This window comes from Lactuca virosa, chromosome 5, assembly GCF_052849685.1.
Source record: "Lactuca virosa cultivar CGN04683 chromosome 5, Lactuca_virosa_CGN04683_v6, whole genome shotgun sequence".
NCBI lineage: Eukaryota > Viridiplantae > Streptophyta > Magnoliopsida > Asterales > Asteraceae > Lactuca > Lactuca virosa.
The window spans coordinates 351,219,561-351,243,251 of NC_136430.1; the positions used below are offsets into that span (position 1 = coordinate 351,219,561).

The window sequence follows — 23,691 nt, forward strand, 5'->3', positions numbered from 1 at the left end:
TCGTTTATTGAATATGTCACTATATTTATGGTCATTGTTTAATAAAAAAAAAAGAATACAACTACAAATGATAAGCTCGTTACATTTCCTATTAATAATCACAAGTGTTTACAAGTTAAAATATATTAATGAAACAAACAAAACTACAACCTTTGTCTCATTGACATCATTTCAATTTTTTATTTCTCTTAAACAAAAAAGAATGTATATTTTCCTATTAGGATTGAAAGCCAAAACATTTATTGGAACGTAATGCCCTTGAATGCATATGTGGTCCTTTTGTAGAGCCAAGGACACAAGTATAAAAGTATCTATTTAGGACCATAAGCATATCTATTTTTTCAAGCATTATAACAGGCACACACACTTACCCTTCTGTTTTATTTTTTTAGTGAATTCAAGTGTCTGTTTATAAAATAACACAATCAATTTCTTAAATAATTAAAAAAAAATGTAAACAACAGTTAAAATCTAAATTGAACATAAATCAAAATTAAACACAATCTAAACCAAACTTAAATGCCTTCTTTTCTCCCATGTCTTTGAGCAAACGGGATATTACAGATGGAGGAGAAAGGGGTAGGATAGAGAAGAAGGGGGTGTCGATGAAAGGAAATGAAAAAAGAAGGCTCCCGTGTTTTACATTTTATTGCATACTTGTATTTTGGAAGGAGATGAACAATGCCTTGTTCGATGAATGATGCCTTGTAGCGGACTACCTTGTATGGAGATGATTGTCGACTTTGGGAGGGAGATGAATGGTGCGTTGTGTAGGGATAGGAACACCTAATGTTCATTTGAAATTACCGAGAAGTTGAAAGAGATCAAATGTAATTTTGTAGAGTAAAAAGCAAGGTTGTAAAAAACGCTAGACATTAGCTAGGCGTTGGACCGGGGTCTAGGGATTAATCGGCTAGGCGGGGATTAATCGGGGACCGTTAATTATTAAAAAAATTATTAAAAAATTAATAAATATAACATTAATCCTAATAATATAACATTAAATATAACAATAATAAATATAACATTATATTAATTAAAAAAATAATAAATATAACATTATAACATCAAGCTACGATTAAAAAAACCCCTTTGATCCTTAATACACCACAAACTCATCTACATCACAAATTATCTTCTCTTTGTCGCTTTCACGCATGTAAACAAACATGTATGCGTTCGAGTATTTTGTAAATTTAAACGGAGCATTATTGAAACCAGGGTAGCTGTTGCAAGGCATGAAAGGAGAGGATAAATTTGTGGTTGGAAACACAGAAACTCAAGTGAATACTCTTTCATCATCAAACTTGAAAATACAAGTAGAGAATGATTAAACATATTAGAACTCATCATTTATCTGAAAGAGTTGGCCTGATAAATGCATAGTAGTCTCCACCATGCACACCACCATTATTAACCAATACACTGCCAGGATACACAGTGAAAAGGTAAGTCCTGATTTTGCAAATACCTAATATTTGACAGCCACATTTGATACCTATGCAGGTTATAAAGATTCCGGACACACTTATCAGCATCAGGAGATAGATATTTTCCATTTATCTACACAATGAATCAGAACAATAAGCAGGGTCGTTTAATAATGCTTCAAACTGTTATGAGTTGCAACTTTTCATGCACAATTAATACCATAGTATGATTATTTTCTTGTCGATCTAAAGTCCAAATTGATGCATTCGATGTAATTCATATTGTGTCCTTCAAATAACTTATGTATTGTCAATTGATCAAACACTTGGTCGGCAGATGGTTTCATACACAAAATAATTAAAGATTTCATCTAGATACAATCTGATTTCATACACAATTCATTTCTCAACTGATTTCATACACAATTTGTTTGTCAGCTGATTTCATACATCAGCTCCAACTGATTTCAGAAAAATAAATTACAAAAACACAATTGCTTACCTGATGTTGCAGATGTCGAAGTCGCTTATTCTTCGTTTTCATTCCAACCAACATCACCACCACTTATTCCCTACCTGTTACAACCGAGACACAAATCCAAAAACTCGAACCAGAGAAAGATGAAGAAAGAACAAACGATTTTGGAAAGCAAATTAACAACCCCTGCTTTCTCCCCTCGCTACCTTTCCCTTCGCAGACCCCTTCATCTGATTCAATCAATGGTGCCTGATGCGAGTTTCGAAGTTGAAAGTGCGAAGGAGAAGTTCTTCTGAGCTCGGGCTTCTCTAACTCGAGATTGTGATGGTGAAGTTCTAAGTTGAGCAGGTTCGTACCGGAGCAAAAGGCGTGATCAAAAGAAGAGGATGTTGACAGTTCAATTTCTCAGTCCGTTCATGGTTGAGAGTTGAGACGAGAGAGAATATTTTTTCCCAATACGTTCGAATAAGAAAATTTGGAACCAACCCTAGCAAAATTTTCAATTTGACATTTTTGCCCCTAATTTTTTTGAATTTTCGTTGAACGCTTTTGACATTGGAAAATATATAGTTTGAGTAGAGGGGGATCAAATTTTTAGTTTTTCGGACGGAAATTTAAATAAAAATTAGTTAAATTTAGCGGGAAACTAAGATTAATTAAGAAAATATTTTAGGGGGAAACAAAAATTTCATTCACGATAAATATACATTTTATTTTTAAATTTTGATTTATCAAATTATGAGGTATAGTGTGATGACCATCATGTGGTCTGAGTAGGGATGGCAAGTCGAATGATTATTTGTGTTTTTTACACGACATCGAACACACTATTTGTATTCAACCAAGACACAACACGACAAGATAGCATGTTATTTCATTAACATGAGCACGACTCAATAAGATCACAACAAACACGAATAACATGATATCACTACTTTTAAACACGTCAAACAATAACATAAAACAATATATAATGGCACTAAATATACACAACTTATAAACACGAACACGTCGCTGACACGACGTTTCATGCTATTATCGTTTTAATATCATGTCAAAAAAGGGATTTGTTTTTATATGATCATACAAGTGTATGATTTGTGGGATTGTTCTATGTGACAACAGAAGATGACAAGAAAAGGTAATAATAAAAGGAATCTCATGGTTGGAGTGTGTTAGGGGTGAGGATCGGTTGAGTTTTGGTAGGTCAAGTGGGGAGTAGGGACCGCTTATAATGTTGTTTTAACAAAAATTAGTTACAAAAAATGTTAAAATAAGATAAATAATGGTGTTTTTAAAATTTCATGCTCAAAGTTCATGTAACTTGTATAATTAATCATGTATATGTTTACATCTCATGCTTATTGCTTATGCTTAGGGCTTATGACTTATGATGTATGGCTTAGGGAATAAGGCTTATGATTGGGAATTAAGGTTTACGACTTATGGTTTATGAATTATGACTTGTGACTTAGGGCTTAGGGATTATGAATTAAGGCCTAAGGCTTATGGATTATGGTATATTACTTAGGGCTTAAGGGTTAGCACTTAGGAATTATGACTTATGGCTTATAAATTATGGTTAATGGCTTGTGGCTTATGGATTTGGCTTATGACTTATGACTTATGGCTTGGGGCTTAGGGCACACAATGTATGACTTTGGGCTTGTGCCTTATGGCTTATGGATTGAGGTTGTATGCTTGGCGTTTATGGTTTAATAAATAGATGTCAAGGTTTATGGCTTATGTTTTATAGCTTATACCTTAGGGCTTGTGGCTTGTGGTTATGGTTATAGGTAATGGCTTAGGAAATAAGGATTAAGGCTTAGGGGTTATGACTTATGTTTATGGCCTAAGAATTAAGGCTTACAAATTAGGCTCATGGCTCATTGCTTATTGCTTAGAGCTTCGAATTTGTTGCCATGGGCTTGTTGTTTATGGATTATGGGTTATGACTTGTGGCTTATGACTCATGGCTTATGGATTAAGGATTATGACGTATAACTTATGGCTTGAAGCTTAAGGCTTATAACTCAAGTCTTAAACCACAAATCTTAAGCCTTCAATTATAAGGCCTAAGCCCTAAACCCTACGCTATAAGCCATAAGCCATCCAACTATACCCATCTTCACCCACACCCACACTCTACTTACACCTACCTATATCGATACTTACCCCACCCTACCTCCACCTCACCACACCTTCATTCGCCGTACCCACACCCCACACCCACCCACCCATCTACCCAACCATACCACCCATCTATCCACCCAACACCCACACTCCTATGACAACACCCACACTCCTATGACAACACTCCCACACCTACCAAGCCTAACACTATATAAACTACAAAACCATAACTAGACATATATACACCTACCACACACCACCCCAACCCTACCTCTACACCCACATCCACATGCTCATCCCAATTACACCCCACATCTACCCTATCGACACGTACCCCCAGCCTCACTCTTATATGTGTACCCATACGCCTAACCACCCATAACTATATGATTCCTACAAGCCCACACTGACGCCTACCTAACCCCCGATAATTGGACTTTCGTTTCACAACTCAAGCCACTAGTAGTAAAATAAAAATATCTATATTGTAATTAAAAACTTATAAGTATTAATAAATACATAGGTTTTACAATTATCATTGCATTAAAAAAATATTAATTTTAAGATGATAGTAAATAATAATATGTATTATAAAATAAAATAATATAATTAACAAAAATATTTATTAAAAAGTTAAATATTATTTTTTCTAAATGTAATATATTAATATATATATATATATATATATATATATATATATATATATATATATATAAGTATTCCCTCCACGTATCTAAATCTAAAATATATGAATTTCCCACGTTTGAAATCTAAAATATTCGAATTCCCAATGCCCAAAATTTTAAATGATCCAATTCTATTAACCTACCTTCAAGGACCTTTCTCAAATCTCTCTAACCCTAATAACCGGCGAACACCCTGTACTCTTAGTCTTCTGTTTCGTGCACCGCCTCCACCAATAACACATCAATTGATTAGAACTCTCCATTTCTTCTGGTCATTTTATTGTCGTCGCTCACCAACCATCTCAATCGCATTCTCAATTTCACATTGCTGCTGCTCTCTCTCTCTCTCTCATAAAAAACAACGACGTCTTCTTCTTCAAAGCACTCTCTCCCGCTTCCATCGACATTACTTGATCCGCCTCCGGCCAACACCTCCACTCCGCCAACACCGCCACTTCGATAGCACCCTTTCGGTAACAATATTAGATCGAGAATCATATAACAATATTAGGCCAAGGGAAATCGAGATAATGCAGAAATTGATAATTTCCAGTCGAAGCCATCAGGTTCCTTCACCGTGTCCGGTTGTTGATCGTGTCGCTGTTACCCTATGTCGTCGCCGTTATCAGCGACCGTCTCTGTCACCAGGTACGCCTCTATATGGTATCGATGTTTTATTTTCTTATTTGATTCTTATTTCGACTAATTCTTTATTCATATTAGTGTACATCGCACGCACCACAAGACACCGATTATCCCAATTCTACGACGACGATATCGTCGAGCCTTCAACCACCGGTCAGATTCAAGATTGTGACCTTTGCCTCAAGACTTATGCCACCCGCTTTTATCTTTCCTTGTATGTAAGTTAATAACTGAAATATATATTTGATTCATATCTTCTTGGTTTTTCTGTTTGTAGATGAGGGAAGCGGGACGATGTCCTTTAGTTTTGTCAAGACCTTAATGGAATTTTGGATTATTGATTGCAGTTTAATAATTTTCCTGTGATGGATGGTGACAGCTTTTTTGAGAGCTTTAGGCAATTTGTGCTTTTTACCCATGCCAGGTATCTTGTTCGGTGGCAGCCCTTGATGCTATCAAGTTCTTTCCGTGTTATGCTGTTATTTGGTGTTTGCTTTCATATTATGGGTTTGATGGCTTTCCCCTATCGACTGATTGTTTTGTTCTTGGTTGCTTATTGCTGTTGTAAGCTTAGATGTGCTCACTGTTGGACAATTGGTGTTTGGGTATATTTACTTTTAAACTTTTTACTTTTTACCCCCAAAGTTACGGTTGGTTGAAATTGTAACCTAAAGTTTTGATTTTATAGCTTTTACTTGCGGAACAAATCACAATTTCGGGTGTATTAAGGCATGTTGATGCCTAGGTTTATGAGCCAGTTAACTGTGATTCACTTTTGGTAAACTTTATTCAATGAAAAAGTTAAATGTTGGGTTGCTTGCTTTTAACTTGTGTTTTTGTATCACTTGAAATGTTACATGCTTATGAATTTAATGTAACGGAGAAAGCTGGTTAACTTTAATCTTCATTAACAACATCTAATTTTTGTTAACCTGCATTTTATTTTTGTTAACCTGCATTTTATGTTAACTTCTTTGTGCATTACATTTTTTTTCTTTGTAAACTTGTATACTAAGTTTTTAATGAACTCATTTTTTTTGTTTCAATGTTGTTGGTATAGGTACCAGATATTATATCACATGAAGACCATCAACTTCAAAACTCAAACAAAAGGAAACCAACTTACATATCATTTGATTCCCTTCTCAAGAAGACAAAGAGCAATACTAATAAGATGAATGTCTAGTTACGTCTAGGTTTTGGTTTGTGATGTGTTAGCTTTTTTATCATAATTTAAATACTTTCAATTAGTACAATTTTTGTTTTTTGGTATTTTAATTAGGAATTTAATGTATGGATTTGGATTTCAATTTTTACTACATATGAAATTATGCGTTATGATATTGTTTCATATTGTTGGGTTTGGTTACTTTTAATTAAAATTATTTTGATGTGTCTACAATGTAGAAAAAGTAACAATAAAAATTGAATTATTGTGGCTTTAATATAAATTTGGCTATGTTTTATAGGTTTTCAATGTCTCTAAAATTATATAATGGTTACTTTACATCATTTTTTAACGTGTGGTTAAATGGTTAACAATAGCCATAATATACAAGAATTATGAGTCTAAAGTTGTTATAAAATGATGTTTATTCTAAAGTTTTTGTGACTAAGTTAAACAATAACAACATGAAAAACAATTTATGTGGCAAATAAATACCATAATTGATTGATTTTGTGACTAAATACTACCAAATCGTCACTTACCTCATTAATTATATGTGTCCATTTACCGAACATGGACACGTTCACCGTAATTATACGTGTCTAAAATATACCCAATAGTGTTAATACGATATCGAATAGTCCGTAATTTTAACAAAATGTGTGTCTTTATAATACTTATGATTGTATTTTACTTAATTGTGTGTCTCTATACGATAGACTATAGTCACAAAAATTGATTGTTTTTTGTGACTAATTATTAGCAATTTGCCACTTATGGAATTAATTACATGCGGCCATTTAGCAAATATGGTCATGCTCACCATAATTACTTGTTTACAAAAAATACACAATAGTGTTAATAAAATTTAAACTGTGTGACAATATAAAACAAAACAACTACACTAAAACATCATGAATGTCGCAAGGTGGTGATATACAGTCACCACATTTACTAAATAAATGTGACTACTGACGGTTTAACGCTACAATATTGGATATTTAAGGACAAAATTCCGTACACATTTGCCACACTTTTATAATACGGCCACATGTTTTCATATCATACAGACACTACATTTTAAAGTGACCATAAGACCCATACGATGGCGTCACCTTCCGTCACACTTTCAGTGAAAAAATAAAATATCACTATACGCATATGGTCACACTTTTTTGGTGTGACTGTAAGTCATTTCTCTTGTAGTGTAATATATGCATTTGAATATAAGAAATCAGATTCATCAGTACAAATAAGTTCAAATCAGATTCGAAAAACTTAGATTCAGCATAATCAAAATTCAATTCGTAAATCAGATTCGAAATCAACATATAAACAAAATCATAACAGGTGTGTCGAACAGGTATGCTTTGGCATTATATCTTACAGAAACTAATCTAAAAACTTCGACATAAATAATCATAATTTTAGTCTAAAAACTAATCTAAAAACTTAGAAAGAACTCGAGTCTAAAAACTAATCAGAATCAACATTAAATCTTACATGGATTAGGATTTAGGAACTTATTCTTACCTGGATTTAGATTGTGTCGAACATATGTGATTCGAGCCTTCCACTTTGATTCTGCGAACTGCGATTGCCGATTCTCCAAATGGTGGTGAGGAAAAATAATGAGGCAATGATCGACTAGAGAGGTTGCGACTTGCGAGGGGTGATAGACGGGTGAAACGAGGCAACTAGAATACTGAATTCGAGTCTTCTTCGATGAAACGAAACGAGCTTCAGGAATAGGCCTTCGATTCTTGTGATGTCGGCTGGAAGAGATTGACGATAGTGGTAAGTGGTAACATGATTTTAGGGTTAGAGTATCTGAGGGCTTAAATGTAATTATATATATATATTCTGGGCGGGTCGGGTCGGGGCACGCATAACCCACTCCCTGACCCGAACCCGAAAAAAATACCCGATAACGACCCGATACCCGACCCGTAACCCGATAAGCTCAACCCGACCCACCCCGAAATCTTCGGGAATCGGGTTTTCCCGTCGGGTTCGGGTTTTTTTTGCCATCCCTACTTTGGTTTATTTTGGTCATTTAAATAGGAAGGTAAGGATACTGAAGAGATCTAGGCCAAAATGAGTATTGAACTAGTAAACTCGGTAAGTGTTGCCGATAATATAAAGCGCAAGATGAAACAATAACATTGTACTTTTATTTATCTCTAAATATTATTAAAAGATAACCATTAATTCATCAATGAAGCAATCAGGGCCCTTACTTGTATTTCAGTCTTATGTTTTCTACCCTTAGATCAAATTGCTGACATCATCTTCCGCAAATAGAATTCAAATAGTATATAATTATAGAATCTTTATTCACGTTTTGGAATATTTAATTGCTTACCATACTAATCCTTCCAATTGATTCTAATTGATATTATACATAGTAAACGAATTTTCATAAATCAAATGATATATCTGTAAAAAGGAACTTAAAATGTATGTTATTTTCTATTTCAAATTTAAATTTAAAATACATTTCAGTTTATTTACTTCCTATTTTTCATCTTTATATATCTTCTATACACAATACAAAATTCTAACATGTTTATTATTCGATTTACGCAGGAACAGTTGACATACTTCCTCTGCAGAAAAATAGAGCAAAAACTTCTCCAACCTTGTCATCGACGATCACCTCTATGTACTTTTATGCCTTATTATTTTCTGTTTCGCACTTTCAATTCCTGTTATCAAATCACTGCATACTTTCATTAACTCAAACCTCGATCTTCACATTAATCTAATTAGTTATTTCAATAGATATGTTTTCAATAAAACCATTTATTTTGATTTTATTCGTTTTCCTCCAACTAGCTATGTCAATGTTGTTATTGTTTTTATTTAAATTAAACATTCTGAATTAAAAAGAGTTTCAATTTCATACAGTTTTGCCTTTATGGAAAATTGATAATGCAGCATTCGGTGCTATTCATACAAAGGGAAAATCTGGAAAACAATTTTTTATCCCTTCATAGTAGGATACTTTCATTTTCTACAAATGAACATAATACCAATGTACTTCTGAACCATAAATACATTGCTATTCTGTTCTTATATTTGTATTGTTGTTCTAAATTATTGACTGCTATCAATTGAATATATTTGCCCCTTTCAACTATAAAGTTTACCATTTTCATGAAAGAAAATTGTCCAGCTGACCATTTTATCACTACCAAAGAATAACAATGTACTTCTGAATCATAAATAAAATGTTATTCTGTTTTTTTATTTGTATTGCTCTTTTAAATTATTGACTGCTATCAATTTGACATATTTGCTATTTACTTACTTCAACTTATTTATTCTGTTTTTCTTTTTTTTTATTTTTTATCTTTTTGTTTTTGTTAAATATGTGCATATGTTCATTTCCATTTAGTGATTACCACTTTTTTTTGTTTCTAATCAACACCTCACATTTGACCATTTACTGTGACAAGTAATATTGTTTTCTCATATTTTTATAATTGATTGGATTTCATGGAATAAAATGATATAGTAAGATGAAATATATTTTTTTGTATATTAATAGTATCTGATGAATAAAAGAAAAAAAGTAGGAGGCTAATGAAATTGTAATCTAAAAGTGTAGTTGATGAATACATTATATAAAACATGGATTTTTTTTATTTTTTTATTTTTTTTTGTATTGCAATGAGTAAAGGGGTAAGATGGTCATTTAGATTTAAGTAAGATTTCATTTTTTTTTTGTATTTTATTTAAACCAACTATTTGATGGTAGTAATTTTTATTTTAAATTTGTGTACTACTGTATTTTTTGAAACTATTAGTTTATCCTTTTATTTATCCGTTGAGTCACATGTGGTTAACAAGAGTCAATGACAATCATTATCAACTGTTGGATTGTATTTGCATAGACTCGTCTTCACTAATAGTTAGTTATAAGTTATATGTAGCTGTTTCTGGCTTGACAAGTAAAAAAGGCTTGAAGGTACTCATATGTGACGAGGAAGATCGTCCAACCAATAATACAAAAAATGTTGTCTACAAAGAGGTCCTCCAACGATTATAGCTATCAGACATTTTGTTTTATTTTTTAGACATTTCAATATATTTAATAACACAAAGTCTCTTTATGTTACTTTATCTTTTTTTTTTTGTATGTTTTTTATAACTTTATATGTATTTTTATATGTTCCCCGCGTTTTACGCGGGTCATAATCTAGTTTGTGTATCATAGGAAAAGGAAATGGAAACACATTCTGCCCCTTGCGAAACTCCTTCTAGTTAGAACAAATCATGGCATTTTTTAATTTCTCTATAGTTTGATAGCTAGATCAATAATATTTAAAATCAATTTTTTTTGGCAAACCATCATTTTTTATCATTTAATTTAAGTTTTCGGTGTCAAATCTACTGACCGATTAATTTTTGAATAATATATTGGTTTGGAAATGATTTCTAAGGTTCAGCCGCTTGATATTGTTTCATTATATCATTTTTATACGCAAAACATTGATCTAAAAAATATGTAAAATATCGTAGTTTGGTTAGATGTATCATTTTTATCCGTTATTAATTGGATACGTGTATAATATAAATTGTAAGTAACAATTGAGATGATTACATTTTCTTTGTCTTTTGTTTCTTATTGGTCATTTTACTATAGCAAACCATTTAGTATAATCAATTTAACTCAGGAACTATGATTAAACGAATTTCCTATGAAAGTTACCGATTTGCATTCCACAAATATAAATACATCAAAAGATACAATACATAGGTCTGGACTATGTACAACACATAAAATGAAGATGGGCCTATATATATCGATACTAGCATGCTCCCGTAGTTTGAGTGATAGGTTGGCGAACGCTCAAGCTGACACAAAATTGAATGGGGGAGACGGAAGACCTTTGGTGAAGATTTAAAGATTTTGACGTACTTGTATCGGGAGGAACATTAAGGACTTGAATTTGAATAAAGGCGACTGTCTCTCACAAAGTGAATGTAGAGATCTATATGTTTTGTGCGTTGGTGTTGAGCCTAATTTGTGGTCATGTATATTGTACTATATTATTATAGTGAACAGTGGTGGTCTGTGGCGGTAAATATATATTGGTGTATACATCTATATTAGATTGTAGAGCCCATGTTCTCATGTATTGAATTAGTCCTAATGCCCATGCATATTGTGTATATGTGTGCCTTACCTTCTTAAAACCGATCCTTTCCTTTCTATCATCTTCTTCCCTACACAAACCCTAATGGCTGGTGATGAAATTCTCATTCCTCCTGCTCCTCCTGCCAAGGGATATGTTGTTAAAAATATCAAAACATATGTACTGATCATCCTTGATCAAACCACCCACACCTATGACCCATGACGAGATCTTTTCACATCCCACTACATCGTCTTTGAGGTCCTTGATCATATTGACAGTACCTATGATGCACCTAACCAAGCACCAACAAATTCTCAATGGCAAAACCTTGACCAACTTATGACACTTTGGCTATTCGGTTATATTTTCCAGTTCCTTATTACCTCTGTTTACTCTATCAATGCCAATGCACACAAGATTTGGATCAACATTGAAGCCCTCTTCCATCAAAAAATGATGCCACCGCTATTGAGCTTGAAAGCAAGTTACAAACGATCACAATGGGAGACTTATCAGTTCATCACTACATCATCAAAATAAAGAAAATTACGTATTTAATGGAGGGAATTGGTGAGAAAGTAAAGGAAAACATGTGGTTATTTATGCACTTAATGGATTGTTAAGTAAATTTGATTCTACTTCCAGTTTCATCGAGCATAGTAAAACAATCCCATTAGTTGACGAAGTTATGTCCATGTTACTTGCCAAAGAACACATACTTCTCACCACCAGAACAACTCCACTATCACATAACAGTCATTCCTCATAGCCTCAGCTTCCCAATGTTACGAATTCGCCATCAAATCGAGGAACATAAACCATTATCGTTGCAATCACCATGGGGGTTCACGAAATACCAATCAGAGTCTCCACGCACCATCGTATTCCACCACAGCTCAGCCCACTGTCATCGTTAGAACTCCCGTCATCGGTCAATATTACGACTGGTTCTTCATCCCACCGCTGCTGACCAATCAACCACATCAGTGGCCTTCCTACGTGATTCACAAGACTCCTATATCTTCATGGGGCTTTAATCAACAACATTCCAACTCCTCTTAGAGCAGGCCCAACTCCAATAATGTTGATGGGCTTCTAGGAAACAGGCCACTGGCCTAGAAAACTCAACATGACAACTCACAGGCTTTTCACTAATCCAACAATCCTGTTCAACCCTCGTGGGCCTGGCTTGGCCGTACAGATCATCCAACTTCGCTCCCGAGCATTTTTAGCATGATGATAGTGAACGACTCATGAAATGGCGGATGGGTTATGGATACCAGGGTCACCGATCATGTTCATTCTGGAGCAGGTATTCTCAAATCTTTTTGTAATAATGCTTATACCCCTCACACTATTTTTGTTGGTAATGGTTATGCAATAATTGTCACAACCTCGGGATACACCATTTTACCTTTTTCAAATCCATATCGTCCTTGACACTTGCAAAATGTCCTTATAACAACAAATATCATTAAAAACCTTAACACCCAATCTATTATGATCTATGATTTAAAAATGAAAATTTTAGGTGTACGTTGTATTAAAAGTCAAGTGTTACACACTAAAAGACAACAACACATGGTATGATCAGATGCGTGTGCTAAGTCAGATGTCGATCTCAACTGGTGTTTTGGACGGATTGTAATTTGCAATTCATCACATTTGCACAATTAAAAGTTTTATTCACATATTTGTTTGAAAAAAACAGTATGATGTGCATTCATGTGACTTGTATATTTATTTTGAGAAAGGGTCTCAGTGTGTGGTCATGTTACTAAAATCCTGAGGAAGTATTTGAGAGCTCCTAAGTCTGTAGTGGAAATTTTTTGGCCGATTGAGGAAATGATGTGGTCAAGAAGTGTTTGTGATGAGGTCATGAGAATTATGTCGTCGACATAAAGTATTAGTTAAGCGATTTCGTGTTGTAGAAAACTTAATAAAGAGGAGTCGGTTTTGTTGTGTTGAAACCCATGCTGGTGACACTTTGAAAACATGTACGAAGGGTCTGTCTACAACTATAACGAGATTTTTGAAGTCTACATAAACGATGAGGGTGATTTGCATCTTCAACACCTAGTGGTTGATGCATATGTACCCGGTGAGTTAGTGGATCGGTCATTGAAGAGATACAACAATACTAATAATAATGCATATGGTTTTCGGGTTGACAATTGGTGTCTTACTATGATATACACCCGATTGTTAGCTTTAGTTTTGCCTAGCGGGCCCTTGAGAAGCCTAAGAGGGCGAATTATATGCCAATTATGTTGGCCATACTATGAGACATTTCTAGTAGGCCTGGAAGCCCAAAGAGACGACATCGTTCAACCTGTTGAGGTCGATAGTAAAATTGTTAGTTGGAGATGGTTGTCTAGGCGACGACCATTGTAGTTGGCATTTGGATGTCGACCTTGATTGTTACAGGATTGGTTGCATAAATGATTGTTGTTGCGATCCCCTTGATTTGAATTAAAGTTGTAATTTTGGTTATCATTTACAAAAATGGTGCACAATTTGAACATAGGGAATGTGACCGAATTGAGTTTCTCCAAGGAGTAGCATATATTGCCTTTGAAAGAGTGTCTTCATAAGTTAATGTTATCGATAACTTGATAATAATTTTTGTCAATGGTATATTGATCATGTAGGTGACTAGGTTATTCTCCAATTTGGGTTCATCGATATTGGCCAAAAGATCGGAGATGACTTTGACATTTTTTCAGTAATCATTGATAGAGAGATACCTAATCTTAGTACTCTGAAGATCACTATCAAGTTTCATGACTCGAGCATATTTGTTTTCATGAAAAATATTCTATAGGCTATTCTAAACGACATTTGTTATGAGTTCGTTCTTGATCATCATCTGGAGTAGTGTCTAGCTAGTCATGTTGTAGATCCACAATTTTACCAATAAGCCAAATTTCTTCCAAGCTTCGGTAGGTAGAGTCCAAGTGGTGTTGAGATGATCATGCATGCCAAATTAAGGTAAGGTATTGGTATCGAAAAATCCATGCCATGCATTGTAATTAAGTTTGTCTAAATTATTGGTAATAGGGGCATATGCTTTGATGTTGGTGATACCAAAGCGTTTTTTGGAGAATTCGCTAGGGTTGGACATTTAAAAAACAAAGGGGCGATGTGTAAAAATGGTTAAATGGTGGAAGAGGCTATCTTTAGGGCCATAGCCAGCTAAGAAAAGATGAAAATATGAGAGATGATCACCGATTGGAATATATATATATATATATATATATATATATATATATATATATATATATATATATATATATATATATATATATATAACCAAGTTCAACTAAATACAATAAATAATGTGAAAACGTAAAAATACTATGTTTATGTTATTATTATGGAATGAATGTTGTATATGTATATTATTGAAGTAATTTTAATGTGAATATTAACATTTGATTATTCATATATTTATTAAAATGTTATTATTTTATTATAAATTTTGTGTATGTACGCTATTGTAGTAATTGTAATATTAGTTTTAATGTGTGATTATTCATCTATTCATTGCTGAATAGTGAATAATGACATAAATCAGATGATACAAAATTCATTGCAGAATAATAACATAAAAGTAGTGTTTTTATGTTTTCACACTATTTATTGTTTTTATTTGAACCAACCTCTCTCTCTCTCTCTCTCTCTTTCTATATATATATATATATATATATATATATATATATATATATATATATATATATATCCCTATTCTAGTAAATGAATAGATTTATTCTCATATTGACAAGTGTCATTATATTACAACTCCTCATTAATATTATATGTCCTTATCATGCCACATGTCAACATATTAATTATCCATTTCAAATTTTAAATTTCCCACCCTAATTACATTAAATTTTAATTTTTAATTTTTAATTTTTTTCACTTTAATTATATTAAATTAATAACATTAGATTAAAAAATAAAATAAAATTAATACAATTTATAAGGTGATACAACTTCACGTATTTATTTAAATTAACGATTATAATTTTATATAACTAAAAAAACTATCTCTTAAGTAATAATTTATTTAAAATAATTGATTAATAATTTTGATTTTTTAATAAGAAAGTTTAATTAATTTTATAACCGTGGTTCTCACGGGTTATAAACTAGTATATATATATATATATATATATATATATATATATACACACACACACACACATAGAGAGAGAGAGAGAGAGAGAGAGAGTGAGGAAAATTGGATAATTGGTTACAACTCTTAAACCATACGGTTATGAATATTTTCCCATGAGCATTATCGATAACTCATTCCAAAAATATAAATAAATCAAGTGCTACAGATATGGGTTAAACTATGTAAAACATATAAAATATAGATCGACCTATATGTATGGACACTTAAAGAGACAAAATGAGCATAATTTAGCTCATATTACAACTTTAAGAGATGTACGCTCGCATAAGCTATATTGATACCGGGAAGATGGGAGCTCAGGACAGTGCCCCTCCCATAGGGTCCAAGGTCGATCATATCATACCAAGCACTTTCTTTTATCAATTTCAAGAGCATAGAGCTTTTGGAAATATGTTTCAAAAAGAAGAGTAATTGGTCCATAAGTTGTGTCGAAATTTAGTAAAATTTCCATTTCCTACCTTCTAATGAGAAAACATCCCAATATCAATACTTTTTGATATTAAATGTTTAAGAAAACCTATAATTTCACTCCAAACACATGTAAATTTTGTTACTGATTAGGGTTTAGGCCCAAGTCCTTTAGGGTTTAGAATAGTTGTCTTCATTTATGTTATTTTTTATATTTTTGTTTTTCCAGTTTAATCGTCCCTTCTCGATCAAACTATTGGGGGATATTAGTGATTAGAGTTTAGACCCAAGCCCTTTAGGATTTAGATTATTTCTCTTATATATCCCTATTTATATGAGATTTAACATCATTATTTATCAATGAAACATTCTATTATATAACAAATCTAACCCTAAAAGGTTTGTACCTAAACCCCACTCAGTAACAAATTTGATTAGGCCTCCCAAAAAACCATTGTCTAGTCGTGAATGACTTTAATAGTGGAACACCATAACCTATTAGAATCGGTTAAAAGTCCCCATTTCAGCTTCAATAAAAGAGCTCCATTAGCCGCAAACAAACTACCGATCTCCAATCCTCTCACTTTTTTAGAGGCCATGATTTCCTTCTACTAAAACCCATGAAATCTCACGGTCTCTAATATCATCATCATCCCAGTTTTGTTTTGCACACATCAAAACCATGAGAAAACCATGAGATTTAGAGTCTGTAATAGGTACCTTAAAAAGGAAAATGAAATATCATCACATCCTTTCAAGCATCGCCTAAACGCCCCCATAGATAAAGCTTTCACTTTCTAATTAAAATTATTTTAGAAAACTTATCTATAATACAATTCTATCGGCCAATAAATGTCATATTACCACCAATCGGAAGGCCTAGATAAGTGAAGAGAATTTTTTGCCGCTTGACACCTCAAAATAATAACCATAAAATCAACCTAATTAAATGTAACTCCAACACTCAATATACTATAATTTGATTAAACATTTTGAGAATAGCAGAACACCCTCAATTTTGACCAAAACAAACCGTTCATCGATCATCCGTTCTCGTTTCAACATCATTACTTTTAAAAAACATATCTAATTCTTACATTCAACAAAAAACATTATCAACAAACCAATGGGACAAGGTGACTCTACCATAGGTCCATAGCCCACATACTTTTGATATGTTGAATTATCAAATCAAGAAATGCTTCATTCCTGTTGGGAAATCTAGGGTTTATGGTGGAGATCCGGATACCAACTTGGATCGTGATATCACTTTCCGAACTGATATTTCTACCCTATGCCTGGGTTACAAGAAATTCAGCCTAGGATAATCCAAGTGGACACTTACGTTTCTAGGCACAGAAGACGTAAGCCAATATGCTAGAGGATTCTGTGAAAGTATGATGAAACGAGAGCTTAAGATCGTAACCCTCTTCTGTTGAGGAAGAGTTGTTTATATATTAAACACGATTAGGGTTTCATTAGGGTTGGGTCGTCATTAGTTGCTTTGGAGGCAAGTAATGTTAATCCGGATTTAATGAGGATTTAGGGTTACCAAAAACTAACGAGTTTCGTTAGTTTTACCATAATCACCCTCAAGAAATTGAATTTTCCATTATGTTCCCATATGTAAGATTAGGGTTTCATTCAGCGGGACCCCAGCCAGGGGCTCTACCCCTTGGACCCCGCTAGGGGCGCTGCCCCTAGACCCCGCCAAAGGGTCGCTGCCCCTTTGGAAACCCCGGACCCGGGGGCGCTGCCCCCGGACCCCCAACTAGTCGTCGAACCGGCTTCTAATTCGATCTTATACATGCGTGCACTCCGCACAACCCCGTACATATAGTAGAGTACAAATTATGAAGCCCCTTAGCTCACATGTTAGTTCCAGTTACTTAAAATGACATGGTGACACTAAAATCACCAACAATCCTCCCCCATTTTTAGTGTAGCCCTTGAACAAACATAACCTTTATCAAACAAACCAAACTAGTACATAATGAAAATATCGAAACGATTGAATTTCCACTTAGTATCATACATTTGCAAATATTCGAGAATCAGGGTGTTCTAAGAATTGAACCCATCAACCCATTTGAATACCAGAAAGTAAAATACATACTAGTTTATTGAATTTCTAGCATAATACAACTTAACACTATTATAAAGCCGTGTGTCCCAATCCTCTCATGATCGTATCAAGGTCAAGTCCACAACCTCTTGAAATGCGGCTACACTTCACAATCACGTAGGTAACTCCTTTCCATGTATCTGCACATACATTTATCAAAGGAATCATTAAGAAGTTAAACTTCAACCTGGCTAACTTGCAGAACCGAACACATACCTGGGATGAATACTTCATGTGTTCCAATCTATAAGTATGAGCTTTCCACATTGAATTCAACTCCTAACATTATATTAGGAGGGAATTGGGTGTCTCATCATTATAGAATTAAATGGACTTTAATCCCATCCCGATTACAGACTTGTGCACTAAGTCTCTTGTCAGACCTCTAGTCAAGTGATTTGCCAAATTTTGTTGCGATTTCACAAACTCAACCGAAATCACACCATTCATGATTAATTCTCTAATCATACTATGTCTAACACCTAGATGTCTAGACTTGCCATTATAAACCTGACTATATGCTTTAGCCAAAGCGGCAGCACTATCACAAAGGATAGAAATAGGTGCTATCGGTTTAGACCACAAAGGAATCTCATAGACTAAATTCCTTAGCCACTCTGCTTCTTTACCAGTAGCTTGCTAACGCAACAAACTCAGATTCCATTGTCGAGTTTGTAATGCAAGATCACTTCTTGGAAGGCCAAGAAATGGCACCTCCCCCAAGCAAGAATACCCAACCAGAAGTTGAGGAATGGTCCTCCATGTTGGTAATCCAACTTGCATCTGAATGACCTTCTAAAACCGAAGGACTCCCCAAATAACTCAAACCATAATTCATGGTTCCCTTGAGATATTTAAACACTCTATTCACTGCTTGCCAATGTTGAGCACTAGGATTGCTAGTGTACCTGCTCAACTTACCCACAACAAAAGCAATATCAGGTCTAGTACATGTCATGGAATACATCAAGCTACCAATAGCCTTAGAGTATTCCAATTGTGAAATGGGAACGCCATTATTTGGCATTAATTTCACACTTGCGTCCATAGGAGTACTCACAGGAGAACACTCAGTAAAATTAAACCGCTTGAGAATTTTCTCAATATAATGACTTTGAGTCATTACCAATCCTTTGTTCATCCTCTTAATTCTTATTCCAAGAATTACATCAGCCTCTCCTAAATCTTTCATGGAAAACTTAGATGATAACAATTTCTTTGTTTCATCTACTTGATTTTGGTTGGTACCAAAAATCAACATGTCATCTACATATAAGCAAATGATCACCCCAGCTTTAGTAGCATCATCAAATCTACTATAAAAACATTTGTCACATTGGTTTGTCTTGAAACCAAAAGACAAAATCACCTCATCAAATTTTTGATGCCATTGTTTAGGCGCTTGTTTCAGCCCATACAAAGATTTGACAAGTTTACAAACCATATGCTCTTTACCGGGCATAATGAAACCTTCTGATTGTTTCATGTAAACTTCCTCGTCAAGATCACCATTTAAAAAGGCTGTTTTCACATCCATTTGGTGAATAACCAGATTGTGGATACTTGCCAAGGCAACCAACAATCTAATAGTAGAAATACGTGCAACTGGAGCATACATATCAAAATAGTCAATACCGGGTTTTTTTCTAAAACCTTGAATGACTAACCGGGCTTTGAATTTGTCAATAGTCCCATTAACATTCATTTCCTTTTTGAAAATCCATTTGCAACCAAGAGGTTTAGAACCCGGAGGCAAATCAGACAACACGCATGTGTTGTTCTCAAGAATTGATGACATTTCATCATCAATTGCTTCCTTCCAAAAGGCACTATCACGAGACTCCATGGCCTCTTGATAAGTCTTAGGATCATCTTCAATATTATAGTAATAAGAGTATTCAAGACTAATTTCATCCCTTGAACCTTCCACCAAGTATAGTTGGAAGTCGGATCCGAAATTTTTCACAATATTGCCTCTTTTGCTTTTACGAAGCTCTTGTGGTTCTTGCACATTACCACCATCTCGACTTTCTGAATTTTGCTCTTTAGGAGCACCAAAAGTCAGATCCTTAGGCCTTTGAATCGATGAAAACCGCATCTCATCAAAAATTGCATCTCGTGATTCGATAACAGTGTTAACCGAAATCGAATCATTAGGTTCTATTACATAAAACCTATATGCCTTGGAATGTTCATCATATCCAATGAATATGCAATCAATTCCACGTTCTCCCAAATTCTTCTTTTTGGGCTCGATGAGTTTTACAACTGCCCGACATCCCCAAACCCGAAAATAACTCAAATTCGGCTTTTTCTTGAACCAAAGTACATATGGGACAGTTTTTGTTCCTTTTATTTGGAACCCTATTCAATAGATAGCAGGCCGTTAACATGGCCTCTCCCCAGAATCCTTCACTCAATCCCGAGTAAGACAACATCGAGTTTACCATTTCCTTTAAAACTCGATTTTTGCGTTCAGCAATACCATTCTGTTGAGGCGTGTAAGGTGCCATGGTCTCATGAATGATACCCACTGATTGGAAGTATATGGGATCCATATATTCACCTCCCCTATCAGTCCTGAGACATTTAACCGGAATGCCCAATTGCAATTCCACCTCGGTTTTGTATATTTTGAATTTATCTAAGGCTTCATCCTTAGAATGCAACAAATACACATAGCAAAACCTACTGCAGTCATCAATAAAAGTGACCACATACTTTTTATTTCCCAAAGAAGGAGTGGAGTGAAAATCACACAGGTCACTGTGTACAAGTTCCAAAACAGTTGAATTTCTAGTAACACTAGGAAATGGCTGTTTTGTCACTTTTGTAAGCATGCATGTTTTACATTTATCAGATGTCATATCAAAGGCTGGAATTAATCCATCTTTTGACATCTCATGCATCCTTCTAAAGTTGACATGACCTAATCTTACATGCCAAAGCATATATTTATCAACATTAGAAGCAGAAGATACAAATGCAGAATTCTGAACAGATAATAATTTGTCAACAATATTTAAACGAAACATTCTATTATTTAAATATCCAAAGCCAACAAACATTCCACCTTTAGACAAAACAAACTTATCCGACTCAATAACTTGTTTAAAACCATCAGAATTCAAACAACTAGAGCTAACAAGATTCTTGCGAATCTTGGGAACAAACAAAACGTCAAATAATCTAATTGTCTTTCCAGAAGTAAATTCAAGACACACGACACCTAAACCACAAATAGGAATAAAAGAACCGTCTCCCATTTTCAGCACCGACCCATCTTCAAGCGGAGTTAATATTTCAAACATCCGTTTATCCTTGCATACATGGTTCGTTGCTCCAGATTCGATCCACCAAGCAACATCATCATCCTGCACATAGAATGATTCAGGGATAAATGAAACATAATAAACATAATTCTGATTAGAATTATCAAAGTTAGTCAAAAACTGACCTCCTTTAACTTGGGCCGAAGATCCGTTCACTTTCCCATTGGCTCCACTGTTTCCAGCACCATTGTTGGCCAAATTCACACGACAATCACGCTTGCAATGCCCAACCTGATTGCACCTCCAACAAACCAGATCCTTTCTCTTTTTGTTGGAGTTGCTTGGGACATGTTCCTGCTTACGTTTTCCATGTCCTTTGTGGTTCTAGTTCCTTGGTTTGTTTTCAACCATATGAACCGAGGGCTGTCCAGGTTCAACTTTTCCTTTGGGTTTTTCAGATTTGTCACTTTCCTTCGCACGAAGAGATTCTTCAATACGAATGTGACTAGCAAGTTGAACCAATGACAGTTCCTCCTTTTGATGTTTCAAGTTATGTTTGAAGTCTTTCCAGGACGGAGGCAGTTTGTCAATGATAGTGGACACAACAATGGATTTATCCATATTCATACGGTGCAGTTTAAACTAACCGTATATGCCAAGGAGTTCATTGTACTGTTCAGTGACATACCTTGAATCTTCCATCTTATAATTATTAAAGTCACTGACCAGAAACTTCTTGCTAGAAGCATCCTCAGTAATGTATTTCAGTTCAAGAGTGTCCCACAACTCCTTGGCACACAAGGCTTCACTATGGATATCAAATAATGCATCAAACATACCGTTCAGAATGTGACCTTTGCAGTTGTAGTCATCATTGTCCCACTTCTGTCTCTTTCTTGTCTCTTCAGCCGTCTCAACAACACCTTCTTTAGGCTCTGCTGGTCTTGGAGTAGTCAACACGTACGCTGCTTTCAGAGTAGTCAGCATGAAGTGCATCTTCTTCTTCCAACGCCTGAAGTCGACACCTTCGAATTTCTCCAGTTTGACAAACTTGGTAGTCATCTCGCGGATTGAGTCACCCATCTCCAGGAACAGAAAATATCAGTTCGATTGTTGGGAAATCTAGGGTTTATGGTGGAGATCTGCATACCAACTTGGATCGTGATATCACTTTCCGAACTGATATTTCTACCCTATGCCTGGGTTACAAGAAATTCAACCTAGGATAATCCAAGTGGACACTTACGTTTGTAGGCACAGAAGACGTAAACCAATATGCTAGAGGATTCTGTGAAAGTATGATGAAACGAGAGCTTAAGATCGTAACCCTATTCTGTTGAGGAAGAGTTGTTTATATATTAAACACGATTAGGGTTTCATTAGGGTTGGGCCGTCATTAGTTGCTTTGGAAGAAAGTAATGTTAATCCGGATTTAATGAGAATTTAGGGTTACCAAAAACTAACGAGTTTCGTTAGTTTTACCATAATCACCCTCAAGAAATTGAATTTTCCATTATGTTCCCATATGTAAGATTAGGGTTTCATTCAGCGGGACCCCAGCCAGGGGCTCTGCCCCTTGGACCCCGCTAGGGGCACTGCCCCTAGACCCCGCCAAAGGGGCGCTGCCTCTTTGGAAACCCCGGACCCGGGGGCGCTGCCCTCGGACCCCCGACTAGTCGTCGAACCGGCTTCTAATTCGATCTTATACATGCGTGCACTCCGCACAACCCCGTACATATAATAGAGTACAAATTTATAAGCCCCTTAGCTCACATGTTAGTTCCAGTTACTTAAAATGACATGGTGACACTAAAATCACCAACAATTCCAACATAACAAGTGTAAATTAAGAATGAATTCCGAGTCGTTAATTCAGCCAACAACGACTCTGTTAGATATATAGAGCTTCATTCATTTTAGATTCACCTTCATCTTAATTAACGTATTGCTTCCATCGTGTCACTGCCACTCTTATTCCCTTCACCACGAGATGTC

The 23,691-nt window shown here is 34.8% G+C and overlaps 1 protein-coding gene and 1 long non-coding RNA gene across 3 annotated transcripts; both read left to right on the forward strand.

Moving 5' to 3' along the window:
- The first annotated feature begins 4,834 nt into the window (after positions 1-4,834).
- LOC145116292 (uncharacterized) lies at positions 4,835-6,723 on the forward strand. 2 transcript variants are annotated; one of them, XR_013711979.1, is made up of 4 exons: positions 4,835-5,375; positions 5,451-5,586; positions 5,720-5,796; positions 6,433-6,723. XR_013711979.1 is itself a non-coding variant. In XM_079052641.1 (4 exons), the coding sequence occupies exons 1-4, from the start codon at positions 5,258-5,260 to the stop codon at positions 6,548-6,550; spliced, it is 453 nt and encodes a 150-aa protein (XP_078908767.1). In that variant the 5' UTR covers positions 4,836-5,257; the 3' UTR covers positions 6,551-6,723. The 2 variants fall into 2 exon arrangements, 1 of the variants encoding a protein (XP_078908767.1); XM_079052641.1 differs by having other exon boundaries at positions 4,836-5,375; positions 5,451-5,590.
- Positions 5,803-6,197, forward strand: LOC145116293 (uncharacterized). The gene is made up of 2 exons (XR_013711980.1): positions 5,803-5,977; positions 6,061-6,197. It is a non-coding gene; the product is annotated as an uncharacterized LOC145116293 (long non-coding RNA).
- Positions 6,724-23,691: the final 16,968 nt, after the last annotated feature.

Bases quoted from the DNA above. Each gene is read 5' to 3' on its own strand.
- LOC145116292 (XM_079052641.1), top strand. From the start codon at position 5,258: ATGCAGAAATTGATAATTTCCAGTCGAAGCCATCAGGTTCCTTCACCG. The intron at 5,376-5,450 runs GTACGCCTCTAT...TATTCATATTAG, and splicing joins GCGACCGTCTCTGTCACCAG to TGTACATCGCACGCACCACA. The intron at 5,797-6,432 runs GTATCTTGTTCG...TTGTTGGTATAG, and splicing joins GTGCTTTTTACCCATGCCAG to GTACCAGATATTATATCACA.